A 15,128-nucleotide genomic window follows, 5' to 3' on the forward strand; every position below is an offset into this window, starting at 1 on the left:
TGTGTGTGTGTGTGTGTGTGTGTGTTATTCTCCTTTCTTTTTCCTTTTCTCCTTCTTACTACCAAGTGTTTGACTGTAACATATTATGTATTGATGATATGATAAAACAGAAAAGCAAATAAACATTAAAAACAACAACTAACTAACACGTTCAGGCTGTAGTCATCTATGAGTGCCATCCCCATGGAATTTAGTGGGACTTACTTCGGAGTGTGGTTATTGTGACATCAACCCGCACTAGAAAGTGTGACAGCAGGGACCCCTCCTAAACCAAGGTGAGACACTTTTCAGTTGAGATAGGTGCTAGGTGCTTAAACAGCTCCTGTGTTTTCCTGTTCACACCTTTGCAAGGGAGAGAACGATGGGAAGAAAACCAGAACTACTTATCCCTGCTCTTGTGTCATTAAACAGTTGCCTCCTGGTCCCACACATATGACCTTATTGCCCCTGCCTACATGACCTCCTTGGCCACAGGCCCAGGGGCTACCTGTCCCCACTGCCAATAAAGGTGGCACCTGTTTAATGGCCCTGGCTCTTGCTCAGGGGCAAGAAGCTGCTGCCTTCTTGCTGCCTCTTTCTTGGCCTGAGAGAGTCGACCAAGGGTGAGCTCTGCTCCATCAGCCGCCTTGGCAGGAGGAAAGCAGGGGGCGGGGCTCCGCTCCAGGCCGAACGAAGGGGCGGCGCCGAGCTCGCGCTGTTGCTCTTGCTGCTGCCGCCGGCTGGCAATTGTTCCAGGAGCCTCGGCGGCCGCCAGAGAGAACAGCCAGCCAGCCGACGGGCAGAGAGAAGGCGGCCACCATGAGCAGCCAGAAGTGCGATGTGGTCGTGATCGGGGCAGGCATCTCAGGTCAGTGGCGGGGCGAGCGCGAAAGCATCTCCGCGCCGGAGGGAGAAGGGGCGTGCGCCTCGCTCGGGTCGTGCCAGGGCTGTCCCCAATCCAGTCGCTGGGTTATACTGGGTTAAACTGGCTGGGAAACACTAATATCCCTCGCAGAGACTGGCGAAGCTGCCGGGTGCCCCGTCCCCGCCAGAACGCAGACGACTTTGCTCTTTTCTCCGAATGGTTGGATAACGCGCTCTTGCGCAGCAGCCGCCCGGGCAGCCTGTTCCATATCAAACGAGGGGCGCCGGCTGCTCCTAGGAGTCTCCTCCCCCCGTCCCCCGACTGCTCTTTCTCACCAGGGACGATCTGTCTGGCTCCCTCAACAAGGATGTCTGCAGGCTGGGGATATCCTAGCCTCGCTTAATGCCGGTGGCACCTTATTTTGGGCAGAAGCACTCCCAAGGCCGTGCCCATAATTTCGTGTTTTGTTTTGTGGTACCCAGATGCGTGTCATCTTAGATCCAAAGGGATCATTGACAAGGAAGGCAAACTGTCTTGCCCCAGACCCTGTTGCCAAATAAGCGCCTTGGAATGCTTGCCCTTAATTAATTAAAGATGATAATTAATTGCATGGTTAGAGTGGAGATCTGGCCAGACGGGAGACGTTTTGAGGCAGATCCCTGTTGTGCCTTTATTTATTAGCTCCGCTGGAGCTAGTGGATCCATTCTGGTTGCCACCACTAGTAACATGACCCAAATAAATTGCCACTCTTTGTACCTGCAGTAGCATCAGTAGTAACACGAGATGGTGATGATGAGATCAAAAGAGGCAAGCAGAAGGAGCAGTGAGAAAAGTGCCTCCATGGTACTTCCATAATTCTGTTTTCCTCTTCTCTTAAAGGGAAGCACTAGAGTGAGGAAGAAAAGGCTTATTGAAGGGAAAGGATGGAGAGATGCCTTTAAGGCATTTAAGGAGGGAATGAGGCTTAAAACTTATACACTTTTAAGGGGTAGGGGGGAAAATGGATTGCTGTCTGCTCTCACCTTTACAGAATATTTTTGGGGGGGCCTGAGATGTTCCTGCCTAAAAACTGTAGATTAGGGTGGGGCAGCAATCTGAAGTGAAGCAAGGTCTTTTTCTAGGTCAGTCACAGTGCAATCATCTACATGCCTACTCAGAAGTTAATCCCACTAAGTTAAATTGAATTTCTTCCCAGCTAAGGGTTCCACCTGGAAGTAGGTCCCATCAAACTCAGTGGTGCGCACGTCTAAGTAGACAGGCATAGTACTGCACTGGTAGTGTGACGGTCTTATTACATTTCCAATCTTATCTCCATCTGTTACAATAGAGGATGTCTGCTTTTTTAAAAGCAAAAAATTGGTTAGGTCCCCGTCCCCCCGTCCCCGCACGCCCAGCATTTTGAATTTTCAATATTCTGAGTGCTTTTGCTTTTGGATCTGTTCTATACACTACTAACCTACCTGCTGGAAATGGTGACAGTTTGCTGATTTGTCTCTGTGTTAGGCTTATATTATTATTTCAGATTAGGGTTTGTTACTTTGTAGTCTGCATGATGATGTGCTATAAAACTCCAAGGAACCTGCTTACCTAACGTCATGCATTTACTGTTCTCTAAACTCATTTTATGACAGCTTCTGTGGCTCTAACAGGTCCATGACAGGTCAAAACTCAACAGGTGCAACTTTCCCCAGGTGAGATATGCAGTGGTGGAGAGGACAGGCCTTTCAAATTTCTGCCATGCAGCTGGTAAAAGGCATAGACCATTTGTCATAAAAATGGCTACCATATATGCAACCATAAGGGCAAATTTATAGCTTTGTATTTTTTGTTGGGCTTAGCGATTTCTGACTTCAAAAGTCTAGTCTGGAAAACTAGAACTGGCCTTTCTTTCTCCAGATATTTTATTGCCAATTTGAGCTAAATGCTGTCTACGTACATAGGCAAAGAGTTGGCTTCTCTTTCTGCCTCTAATATCAGCAGTCACCAAGTCAGAACTTCTAAATAAAAGCTTGGCACTTCTGTGGCAAAATCGCCTCAGAAACTTTGTCTACCATTACCGCTCTTTCAAATCTTCTGTATTTCACTTTTGGCAGAAATCTTGACTATCAAAGCAACAGGTTACCACCTATAACACCTAACACTTTTCTGAAAGCACAAATCCTTTTATTATATTGACTGAAGGAGGCTAGAGGTTTGATATGGGTCGTGAGGGTTAATGAGCAACATCCGACAAAAAAGTCTTTGAAGTTAAGATTTGCAATTTCAGATTTACATGCTCCTATAATGTTCCAGCAGATGCTAAGAGAACAAAAGGATCATTTTTGAAGGTGAATGATGAAGTATAGTATGCACTTTTCAGTTCAGTCAGCAGCTCTGCTTAGTAGTATCAGGTCATGTCAGACACTTCAACCCTTGTCCCACTTTAATTTCTCCTACCCCACTCTAGTAGACTTTGGCAGCATTGCACACCATTAATTCAAAGCACATTAAAAATACATGCTTACCCCCAATGAATCATCAGAACTGTAATTTGCCCCTCACAGAGCAACAATTCCCAGCACCCTTAACAAACTACTGTTCCCAGAATTATTTTTTTGAGGGGGTGGGGATAATGTGCTTTAATGCCTGCTGGTGTATGCAGCCTTTATGCTCTGAAGACCTGCCTGAGGCAGTAGCAGGCAGGATGTTTGGAGGTGATGGGAATGGCTTGAAAGAGTTAAATGTATATTGGAGGCTTAACACCTTTCGGTTTGATTAAAGTGTATTGGGGCAACTTTTCTTTTCTCACTGTTTTCATAGAATGGCCAGCCCCCTGCAATGCATAAATCTTTTGCTCATGGCCCTGAGATTAAGAGTCTCATGTTCTACTGACTGAGCTCTGGGAAGGGATGAGGAATAGAGGAAACATGGATGCATGAGCTGTTGAAAAGGTTTAGTTGGGCAACTGCACGACAATCTTACTTCAACTTAAATTGTATTTGTGGTTGTTGAACCAGCTGCCATGCATCCAGACAGCAAGAACAAGCTAGCCATGTGCTCATATCCTGATATGCCTTTAAGGGAAGGATGTTTGCTCATTGAACTGAGGCAAAAAGAAAAAGTACAGCAAGCTTTCAGTAGATGGTAATCATTCACATCATTCTTGGTGAAGAGTTACTGCTGGACTGTTGTGAAGGAGATTGAAAAGTGTGTGTTTTTCCTCACAGATTAGTTACATTCTTCTTCTTTGGCGATCACTTGTAGCCAAGTAAGATTGTCTTCCATAATCACAGTTTTAACGATGAGTCCGTAGGTGACTGTGGAGGCCAATTCTGGATACACGCATCCTTCCACAGTGGGGACATTGGTTACCGGGCGGGAGTTGATCACGGTGTGGATTTGCCAAGCGTGCCTTCCTCTTAGCATGTTTCTCCCTTGCGTTCTGAGTTCTTAGTGTCTTCAAAGCCCATGACACCTTTGGTAAAGGCTGTTTTCCAATTGGAGCGCTCGCAGGCCAGTGTTTGCGTGGACAGGCGGAGTCCCCAGATCCCCCGCGGTCCACCCGTCATGCGGAATAACGACTCGAGACAACGTGCTATGGGATTAAATTGGCCACAACTTTATTGAATTTCAAATGTGGGTAGACCTTGGCTCAGGCATTGGGCGTTCTCCCTCCCCAGTCCCCAGCCGGGGATCTAGGGAGCATCAGGGTTTTTCAGTGTGTGTGTGGGGGATGGGCCGGCTCTGGAGAACATATGTTCAAGCAGAGACAGCCGCCCCCGTTACGCCGCCGCCGCAGGGGAGAGCAATGACAACCTTTCGGCGCACGGCCAAAGCCTCCCTTCAGAAACCCCTTTAACGGGGAACCCTGGTATCGCCGCCGCAAAGAGGAAGATGGACTAAAGGATTCCGCCCAAGGCCTGATACTGCCAAAGTTGTGACGTTTTGCTACGGGAAAGGCGAAACCTGCCAATGCAGGGAAATTCCTTTCCGGCCCTTTAACAGCGACCTTACGTAGCAGCGCCCGCATACCTGTGAAGAAAAGTTAACCTGCGAAACCTGTGAAGAAAAGTTAACCTGCAAAATAAGGCATTAACTGAGGGTGGGTAGGGTGGGAGAAGCTCTGGAGCCAAGTGAGGATTCCCAGGTAAGATCCTCCCTCTATTGTGTGGGCAGGTAATCCCTCCCCTACCTGGACTGGTCTCCTTGGCAACGCTTCCCCCAGGTGGGATTGGGCAAATGACTGAGGTAGGCGGAGACCTCCAGGTACCCCACCTGAGGGAAGGAAAGGCCAAGCCTAAGCTATTGGAGCCGCTCGAGATCCAGGGGCTGCACGCGTCCACGCAAAGGGCGCCCCCCGTTTTTAAGTGGGGAGCGGTCATTCCCAGTTGTCGGTGTTTATACTACATTTTTTTAGATTTGCCTTGAGAGAGTCTTTACACCTCTTTTGTTGACCACCAGCATTACGCTTTCCATTTTTAAGTTTGGAATAGAGTAGTTGCTTTGGAAGATGATAATCAGGCATCCGCACAACATGACCAGTCCAACGAAGTTGATGTTGAAGAATCATTGCTTCAACACTGGTGATCTTTGCTTCGTCCAGTACACTGATATTAGTTCGCCTGTCTTCCCAAGAGATATCCCAACCATCCTAAATATCTTTGCAGAAGCTTACGAAAAGCTTGGTCTGTCGCTCAACATCCAAAAAACCAAAGTGCTGCACCAACAAGTACAAAATAACCCCTCTGCAGCGCCACAAATCCAACTCCATGGTGTAACGTTGGAAAATGTCAATCACTTCTCCTACCTAGGCAGTTATCTTTCCACAAGGGTCAACACTGATGCCAAAATCCAGCATTGCCTAAGCTCTGCAAGTGCAGCTTTCTCCTGATTGAAGTGCAGAGTGTTTGAGGGCCGGGACATTCACAGGGAAACCAAAATGCTTGTTTACAAAGCTATTGTACTACCAATCTTACTGTATACTTGTGAAACATGGACCACTTACAAACGCTATCTCCAACTTCTCAAAATTAGGTACATATTTACTTCCCAGTATAAGGGACCTAATGTTTTGACTTTGGCTATTCCAAAAATAATGTGAGAAAAAAACATTTTCTAAGCAAATTGTCCCTTTGGCTCAGGACATACAGATTCCCAGGCATGAATATCATCAGATGTCCTTTATCATTCAGTGTGGGAAGAGGAACTTAGCATTTAACTTTCCTAAATCCCTTTTGTAGTATAATATATATTTTGGAAAGTAGATGTATCTGACTCTAATGCTGACACTTTTCTCTCAAAGAATGGACTTAATAAGCTTCAGTCACCAGAAGCATGCTGGGCAACTCTGTCATTATTCAAACCACTTAAATTTAAGACTGATTTCGGGTTTTAAACTCAAAGCTTCAGGTAACCTTAAACGTACTTAATACAGCAAATAGGACCTTGCACAATGTTGAAAGTGACTTTGTGTTCTGCCAAAACATCCTCACAGTGTTATCAGTTGGTGCTGTTAGGTGACTGCAAGGTAGCCAGGAAACATGTCTGAAGGAGCTACGAAGGACCTGTACTTAAATGTGTGGAGAGAAGCCATGGTTCCCTGCCCATTTCCAGGTTTAGCCTTCATTCAAAAGTAGAGTTCAGTTCATGGTTCTGGCTGCAGCCTGATAGTGAGAGGCAACTTTCCAATTATTGCTGGCCTCCAACTCCCATCAGCCTCAGCCAAGAGGCCGGAATGTTGTGAGCTGCAGTCCAAGTAATATCTGGAGGGCATCAGCTTGAGGAAGGCTGATGTGAGCTGTGAAACTCATTTGTGTACTCAGTGGTGGGTGGGTTTGTTCAAATAGCACCAACTCTGTTCACAGGAGAACACTTCTCTAATTCATGAACCTCCCAATGTATTCATTGACCACAGCCTGCCTTCCTTCCTTCTGGAAAGAAAACTGGATATAATTGGGTGAGATGTCCCGCTACCACTAATTAGTCTTTAAATATTATAACAGGGCAGTTGCATTCTTATCATCTTATTGGGCCATGAATATAAATTTGACAGTGATCTGAGACAGAATTTAAGCAGCACACCACGAACTGAGAGAGACAGAGTGATGTCTGATTTCTGTTTCAATCCAAGGCTGCAGCTATGGGGGAAGCAAGGCCCTCTTGGGGTGTTAATGCTGCGAACCCCTCCATTGTAGGCTCAGGTTGTATATATGTGTAAATAAACCATGTATCCTTAAAAACACCACAGTGCACATAGAACACTGTTTTTCCAGAGCTCCCAACTACTGCATGACTTTAGTTAAACACAGAGATAATTTAGGACCCCAAAACCATCTGTCAAAGTTAGAAAAATGAAATGAAGAATCAAAGGCGTGTGAAACTGTTCAGTTGAGTAATTTCAGTGCTACCTTATTAACAGAATTTTGCTGACTGACAGTGAGAAAGAACAGAGATCAAAGTATCTGATGCCAAGTTCAATATCTCAGCTGAAACCCAGTAATCAGATTGTTTATATTATGCAGACTGCTCTAATGATCCCAATGCTATTAAATCCAATTTTCAGGCAAAGTAATGCAATAAAGCAGAATGTTGGGGCTTTGAAAGGAGATCTAAGCTTGGGGAAATTATAACAGGACAGTTGCATTCTTATCACCTTATTGGGCCATAAATGTAAATCTGTCAGCATTTTTAATGGCTACTGTTCAAAGGCTGAGATTGCATTTTGAAGGCAAAACTCCAGGTAACATTAAACTTGCTCAATACAGCAAATAGAGCCTTGCACAATGTTTGTGCACTATGTCAACACCCTCACACTATTATCACTTTGTGCTGTTAGGTAAGGTAGCCAGGCAACATTTTTGAAAGATTTATTTGCTGCATTCTCTTTACAAATAATTTATAATAGTATTTCTTAAACAAAACGAACTGTTCTTGTCACCTTCCCCAGAGAGAGAGAGAGAGAGAGAGAGAGAGAGAGAGAGCGCACTGTGATTGGGAACAAGGACCCTTCTAACCCTTGGATCCAGCAAGTGTTAAACTATAAGTGAGACTAGCTTCTTGGTGAGGCAGTCAGCTGGGTGATGAGCCATTAAGGGGAGCAAAGGAAAGGGGCTCTGTGTGAGATGGCATATGAGTGGGGCCTTCCATCAACTCGCAGATAGTTAGAAGGACAAAGGCAGAGCTGAGAGCAGAGAGTTTCAGTGATTTGAGCCAGAATTTAAGCAGCACACTAGGAACTGAGAGAGACAGTGTGATGTTTGATTTCTGTTTGAATTCAAGGTTGCAGCTATGGGGGAGGCAAGGCCCGCTTGGGGTGTCAATGCTGCAAACGGTTGTATGTATGTATAAATAAACCATGTATCCGGAAAACACCACAGTGTCCACTGTGCTTCATTCTATGGGAAACAAGAACAAGGGAGATTGTGGTAGCGCGCGCACACACACACACACACACATACACACACACCTTCCTCCAACTGGTCATGGGTAATAGACTGTTTCTGAACTGTGGGGTATCTTTGATTGCTCCCTTGATCTCTGCTTAATTGGCCTTTTCCTTAAGGGTACCGGTGGGTGAGGAAACCTTTCCAGTGCTTGGAATGGAAACTAGGTACGGTAATTATCACTCTGTGGGTAATAAGCTACTCAGCAGTTTGCATCAGTTCCAATTATATTGTCATTTATATTGCTGATGGCCAGATTCTGGTAGAAACATTCAATTTTAGGCATCTCTGTGATGTCACAAGTACCCATACTATGAAAATTCACACAACCTCATTTATCTGGTAGTTTCAGAGAGCTCATTCAAGTATGCTGTGTTTTCACTAATGCTGCTAATGTGGCTGTACAAGACTATTTCCTTTGGTGGAAAGCACAGATCAGTCATTCCTGCTATAGAATATCTATGCAGTATATTACCATATTTTTCGCTCTATTGGACGCACCCGACCATAGGACACACCTTGTTTTGTGCACCGACCCCTCTCGCTCTCCAGGCTTCAGCGAAAGCAACGCAAAGCCTCCGGAGCATGGAGGGAGCGCTCCCTCTGTGCTTTGGAGGCTTCGCGTTGCTATCACCGAAGCCAAGGAGCCTGCATTTGCTCCATAGGACGCACACACATTTCCCCTTAATTTTTGGAGGGGAAAAAGTGTGTCCTGTAGACCGAAAAATACGGTAATTTGCCAGCACACCAAGAAGAAGTGTCAAGACAACCAAATGTGGATAAATAGGTTATATTTACTAAATATAACAACTTGTGGATCTGCAAAACAAATTAACTAGTCACATTCAGCCAATGTAACCAAATCAAATTAATTCTGGGCAGGTGTTCATTAATAGAGGGGGCAATTTCTATCCCCATCATCTGGGTAAGTTAACAGCTGCACATTGTGTGCATGCAGCAAGGTTTCCTAATATTCCTCCCTCCCCGCTGCCTGGACCTTGAGTGTAAGAGCCAAACAGGCACACTGTGGCCCATTGACCAGCATTCACCCCATTGTGTCTGCCAGGCCAAAGGGCACCCCACCCCCAGCACCTGCAAGCCATGCCTGACAACAGTGACCAAGGGATGCCCACAACCCAACACTGCCTTAGGTACGTGTTCTGTTCTTTCTGAAATCTTCTCACCTGTCCAGAGTACATGCCAACTAACCAAATTGAAGGAACACCACTTCAAGAGTGGTGTGGAGTCAGTAAAAAAAGAGAAGACCAGGAGCCAATTATAGTCTCCAAAAAAAATCCTACTCAGCCCCCGGAAAACAGATGACTAGCCTGTAGGCCTATGCTGCAAAAAGGAGGGAAGGTGCTGAATAAAGAAGAGGGAAGCGTGCAGGGTGGACTGGCCTAAATAGCCTGTCACCACCTCTCTCTCCATTGGGCAAAATTGCCCTCGGACCATTGTCCTCCCCTAGGGAGATACCACCTCTCTTCTTTTTCCAGGGGAGGAGGATTGTGGCAAATTCATCCCTGCCATAAATGGCGTGAACGGCATTCTTATTTCATATGGGCACATAGTTTGCCTAGCATCTCGGGTAACTTGTTCTTTTAGATTTGAACCTCACAGGCCTTCCTTTCTAGCACAGCATTAAGCCCATTCTTGTCTATCACCTGCAGTTCCTCTTTATACATTATATCAAGTTTCAGATAAGGCTCTGAATCCAATCTACAGAGTTTGCAGCCTCTGAAGCAGCTGATTAAACAATTTGTGCAACATGCTGTAATTGCCTAAATAGCTCATAATGCTACAATATCAATTTGGTTTCAGTGTTGGGTAACTGCCAAGGAAATATCTAGTATGACAACTTGCACAATCTCTTTTTGATACAGCTATGAAGGTCAAATTACCTGAAGCAACAGAATACATTCAGGTTTTATGGCATCACATTTCTTATTGTTTTGGAAGAAAAGGCTGTGTTCTCAAAATGGGGCATTGTCTCTGGGCACCCTCCAATATCTTTGAGGGACAACTAACTAGATATTGTAACCCTGAGCAGTGAAGCTACAAAGTGGCTTAAGTTTTTTCTTGACTTGTGTGGCCTTTACCACTAAATATTGTGTTCCCTAGACCTATGCAAATGTTTGGACTGTTTACAATGTTATACAGTGGTTCTGCTCCTTCCTCCTGGGCCGTGTTCAGAAAGTGGTGGTGGGGGATGAGTGTTCAGACCCCTGGGCTCTCACTTGTGGGGTGCCTCAGGGTTCCGTCCTCTCCCCCATGCTTTTTAATATCTATATGAAGCCGCTGGGAGAGATAATCAGGGGGTTTGGGCTGGGTGTTCATCAGTATGCAGATGATACCCAGCTCTACCTCTCTTTTAAATTAGAACCAGTGAAGGCGGTGAAGGTCCTATGTGAGTGATTGGAGGCAGTTGGAGGATGGATGGCAGCTAACAGATTGAGGTTGAATCCTGACAAGACAGAAGTATTGTTTTGGGGAGACCCTGAGGGAGCAGGTACACAGCCTGGGAGTCATTTTGGACTCACAGCTGTCTATGGAGGTGCAGGTCAATTCTGTGTCCAGGGCAGCTGTCTGCCAGCTCCATCTGGTATGCAGGCTGAGACCCTACCTGCCCACAGACTGTCTAGCCAAAGTGGTGCATGCTCTAGTTATCTCCTGTTTGGACTACTGCAATGCACTCTACGTGGGGCTACCTTTGAAGGTGACCTAGAAACTGCAACTAATCCAGAATGCAGCAACTAGACTGGTGACTGGAAGTGGCTGCCAAGATCATATAACATCGGTCCTGAAAGACCTACATTGGCTCCCAGTACGTTTCTGAGCACAATTCAAAGTGTTGGTGCTGACCTTTAAAGCCCTAAATGGCCTCGGACCACCCCCATCGTTCAGCCCGGACACTGAGGTCCAGCACCAAGGGCCTTCTGGCGGTTCCCTCAATGAGAGAAGTGAGATTACAGGGAACTAGGCAGAGGGCCATCTCGGTAGTGGTGCCCACCCTGTGGAACACCCTCCCATTAAGGAAATAAACAACTATCTGACTTTTAGAAGACATCTGAAGGCAGCCCTGTTTAGGGAACTTTTTAACATTTGATGTTTTATTGTGTTTTTAATGTTCTGTTGAAAGCCGCCCAGAGTGGCTGGGGAAACCCAGCCAGATGGGCGGAGTAGAAATAATAAATTATGATGATGATGATGATGATGATGATTGAAAATAGGCTCTGCCTCCAACATACACCATGTTCAGTTGAATGTCTGCATGGACTCTATATACTTAATACCGAATGTGCCATAGACATTGACCAGGACAATCTACATAGAACACTGTTTTTCCAAAGTTCCCAACTACTGCATGACTTTAGTTCAACACAGAGACAATTTAGAACCCCAAAACAATCTGTCAAAGTTAGAGAAATGAAAGGAAGAATCAAAGACATGTGAAACTGTTCAGTTGAGCAATTTCAGTGCTACCTTATTAACAGAATTTTGCTGACTGACAGTGAGTAAGAACAGAGATCAAAGTACTTGATGCCAAGTTCAATATCTCAGCTGAAACCCAGTAATCAGATTGTTTATATTGTGCTGACTGTTCTAATGACCCCAATGCTATTAAATCCAAGTTTCAGGCAAAGTAATGCAATAAGCAGAATGTTGGGGCTTTGAAAGGAGATCTAAGCTTGGGAAAATTGTTTTCTAGCTGTGAAAAAAAGAGGCCTACCCTCTCTAGTTCCCTCATTGTGCATCGCATAATTTTTTGTTTGTCTCTGTATATTCTAGGGAACTGCAAAGTTTATTGTGCTTATGCTTTCAAGAAAGTGCTTGACTTGCAAGTTAGCCTGTAAATAACAAGGGTCTGATTTGATCATGGACTAAATTGATCTGAACTCAAAGAAAAATCAGCTGCATGGGACTGGCCTATCCACTTGCCAAAAGAAGCATTTGTCAAGTATGCTGATGAGGGTGCCTCATAAGTAAGTAACATAGGGTGTCATCCTACTAAATCATACTCTGAATAGACCTATTGAAATGAATGGACAAAACTAACTTAGGTTCATTAATTAAAGCAGGTCAGTCCTATATGGAGTACATACATTGGGCTGTATTTAACTAAGTTTTACTAATAGTAGGACCTTAGTTGCTCTTATCCATTAATTTCAGTGGGACTACTCTGACTATGACCTATTCTGAATAGTTGCAAAAATATCTGTGACCAGCCTTACCAAACAGGTACCAGTAATCGTAGCTGAACACAAGCTAGTTTCCCAGTGTTTATCTAAAGTGGGTACATTACCTAATTGGACATAAACTCAATGGCTCCACAGTCAACGGTTATTTGATTATCAATTATTGTGCTTTCTGTGGTTTGACTATGTAAAGCTTTTCACCATTGTGGTGATTTGTGAGAGTGTGGCTTCCCAGTTCACCTTAATTTTTAGAGGTGTTTTTAATGTCTCACTTGAGCAGCAGATATTCTGTTAAGTATGATTTAGTTGTGAAATTACTTCAGCGTTCCAAATTAGGCCTGAAGTGGCTGTTCTCTAGAGTGCTTAGGAGAGAAAACAATCTGGAGGAAAGTCTTCTGCGTGAAACTGTCTTTAAACATTTTGAGACATTTAAGTGTTGTATACTGTCTGACTGCGCTTTTTAGAAAACACTTCTATTTTTATCTGTGGGCAAAACTGTCTTGGATGTTCAGAACAAGCTGGGGGACACACACACACAAATGAACTTCCTCCCACACTTGTTTAGCATCTCCTTGGCTGTCTCTGTGTGCTTCCCTTTCCTTGGAGAAGTGAATGCATTACACATGTAGGGACAGAAAGCAGACAGATTTCCTTACAGAGGTAGATGCCTGGGAGCCATTTCTGACATTCTCAAGAAGCGTGGGAAGAGGAAGGACCACTGATTTGTATTCTCCCCCCCCCCCCAGGCTGCTTTGGAAAGTATGAAGCATCTCTGTGACCCTGACCTTGGATGGTTTGGAAAGATGAAATTCCAGACAGGCTCTTAATCCAAAGCGGGGTGGGGTGGAGAGGAAATGCTTGTTCTTGGCCCCAAAATCAAGCATCTTAGTTTTTGCAAATGGTTTTTAGTCTAATTCATTAATGTCCCAGTCTTTGGGGCTCATGCTTGAAAAGCTGCTTCTAAAGGTGCCATTCAGCATGCCTTTTGAGGCCTTCCTTGACCTCATTTCACCTCCTGTTTGGGATTGGTGAAGGAGTTTGCAGCCACCAATAGGTCACAGATGCTAAGAATAAGGCCCTGTGGCATAACAGAAGAAGCTGGTATTGGATGAGCCATGGAGCTCATTTAGCCATGAAGGCAAATGGGCAAGCAAAAGGCGCAAAGAGGAAGCTTCCAATCAAAGGGATGGATGGAGAAGATGATTGCTGAGTTAAAACTGTAGAAAGTATTGGCCATGGGAATGAATAGATATTGTCAGATCACATGTGTATATACTTCACTAACCAAACCTTCTCTCAAGTTCCCTTCATATATAGCAATATCACTTACAGTTTTATATTTTATAACTGCACAAAGTTCATCTTTAAAGGTGAGCCTAACTGAGAGAACCCGTGTAATGTTCATCTTCTGTTATCTTTCTGATGTTTTGGGTAGATAAATGATTGAATCTAAAATTCTGATTGATGAAAGATGAACCACCAGGAATCCAACAGGCCAAAATCTAAGCTCAGTTAATAATTATGATTGCTGACATTTCAGTCAGACAGTAATTTGAATACAGATTATTCTGTGATAGGGAAGCAGTGTTTGCAGATTAAATTTCCATTGTAAAAGCCCTTAGAAGCCAGTCTTTAAGGGGATGCAATTTTATAGCAGGTTGCCATAGTTACTTATGAAGGCTTACTGCATTTCCCTTGCTTCACCTCTTTCTAAATGTTGCAGTGCCCTTTGTGCAAATAAGATCAATCCTTGTCAATTCTTAATTGTTTTTATTAATTTTGCTACCACTGCAACTCTTGGAGAAATTTGAGTTAAAGCTGCTGAGTCGCCACAGGGCACACAATGGCTAAATTCGGACATCATGCCAAGCCATGGTTTACTGTGCAAATTATGGATCTATAGGGTAATGCAATGAAGAAAGTAACATTTTGTAGCACTGTAACTGGAACTAACAAAAATAAAAGCAGTTAAGAGAGTATGCAGTGAGATACTGCATAGAACTTCAGCACAGAATATTTTTATGTGATTGCTTCACTGTTCTTCATAAAATTGCATGTTTAACTTCCATTTGCGGAACTGAAGCTGAGAGAGGTATTCTCAATATATTGCTAAATATCAACCATAAAACAAGAAAAATATGCCAGAGAGCATGTGCCCTAATATTGTGTATGTGTGAAAATATTATTAGGGTTAGGTATGGGAGATGCCTTTAGTTTCCTGCCATGTAATATATTAGAATGATTATTCTCCTTCAAATGGATAAGAAAGGTGGCATAGCTAGGAAGTGCTCTCATTTGTCACGCTGCATCATTGGCATCCAAAGACCTTCCCAAGCACTTGCCCTGAATTATGTACAATAAGGGCATAAGAAGAGCCTGCAAGATCAGGCCAAGGTCCCATATAGTCCAGCAGTCTGTTCTCACAGTGGCCAATGAGATGCCTATGCAAAAGCCTGTAAGCAGGATGTGAGTGAGACAATGATGTATTCTCAAGTGAGCACCATCTGATGAACAATTTACTATGCCCATCCATGGCAATAGCATTCCAGATTTCATAATGGCATTTTAACACTGGCTAAGGAGCACTTCACTATTCAGTCTTTGTAATTGGGCGGTTTAAACCTCTGAAATATTTAATGAAATCCATTTTCAAGGTTGACTCTTAT

The 15,128-nt window shown here is 44.2% G+C and overlaps 1 protein-coding gene across 1 annotated transcript in view; it reads left to right on the forward strand.

The window, feature by feature from the left end:
* The first annotated feature begins 682 nt into the window (after positions 1-682).
* Positions 683-15,128, forward strand: part of MAOB (monoamine oxidase B) — a 38,826-nt gene continuing 24,380 nt past the window's right edge. The window contains exon 1 of the mRNA XM_053386877.1: positions 683-847. Within this exon, the coding sequence (XP_053242852.1) occupies positions 799-847 (49 nt within the window). The 5' untranslated portion in view covers positions 683-798. The remainder of the gene's footprint in view (positions 848-15,128) is intronic.

The sequence above is a fragment of the Podarcis raffonei genome, chromosome 4 (assembly GCF_027172205.1).
Source record: "Podarcis raffonei isolate rPodRaf1 chromosome 4, rPodRaf1.pri, whole genome shotgun sequence".
Taxonomy (NCBI): domain Eukaryota; kingdom Metazoa; phylum Chordata; class Lepidosauria; order Squamata; family Lacertidae; genus Podarcis; species Podarcis raffonei.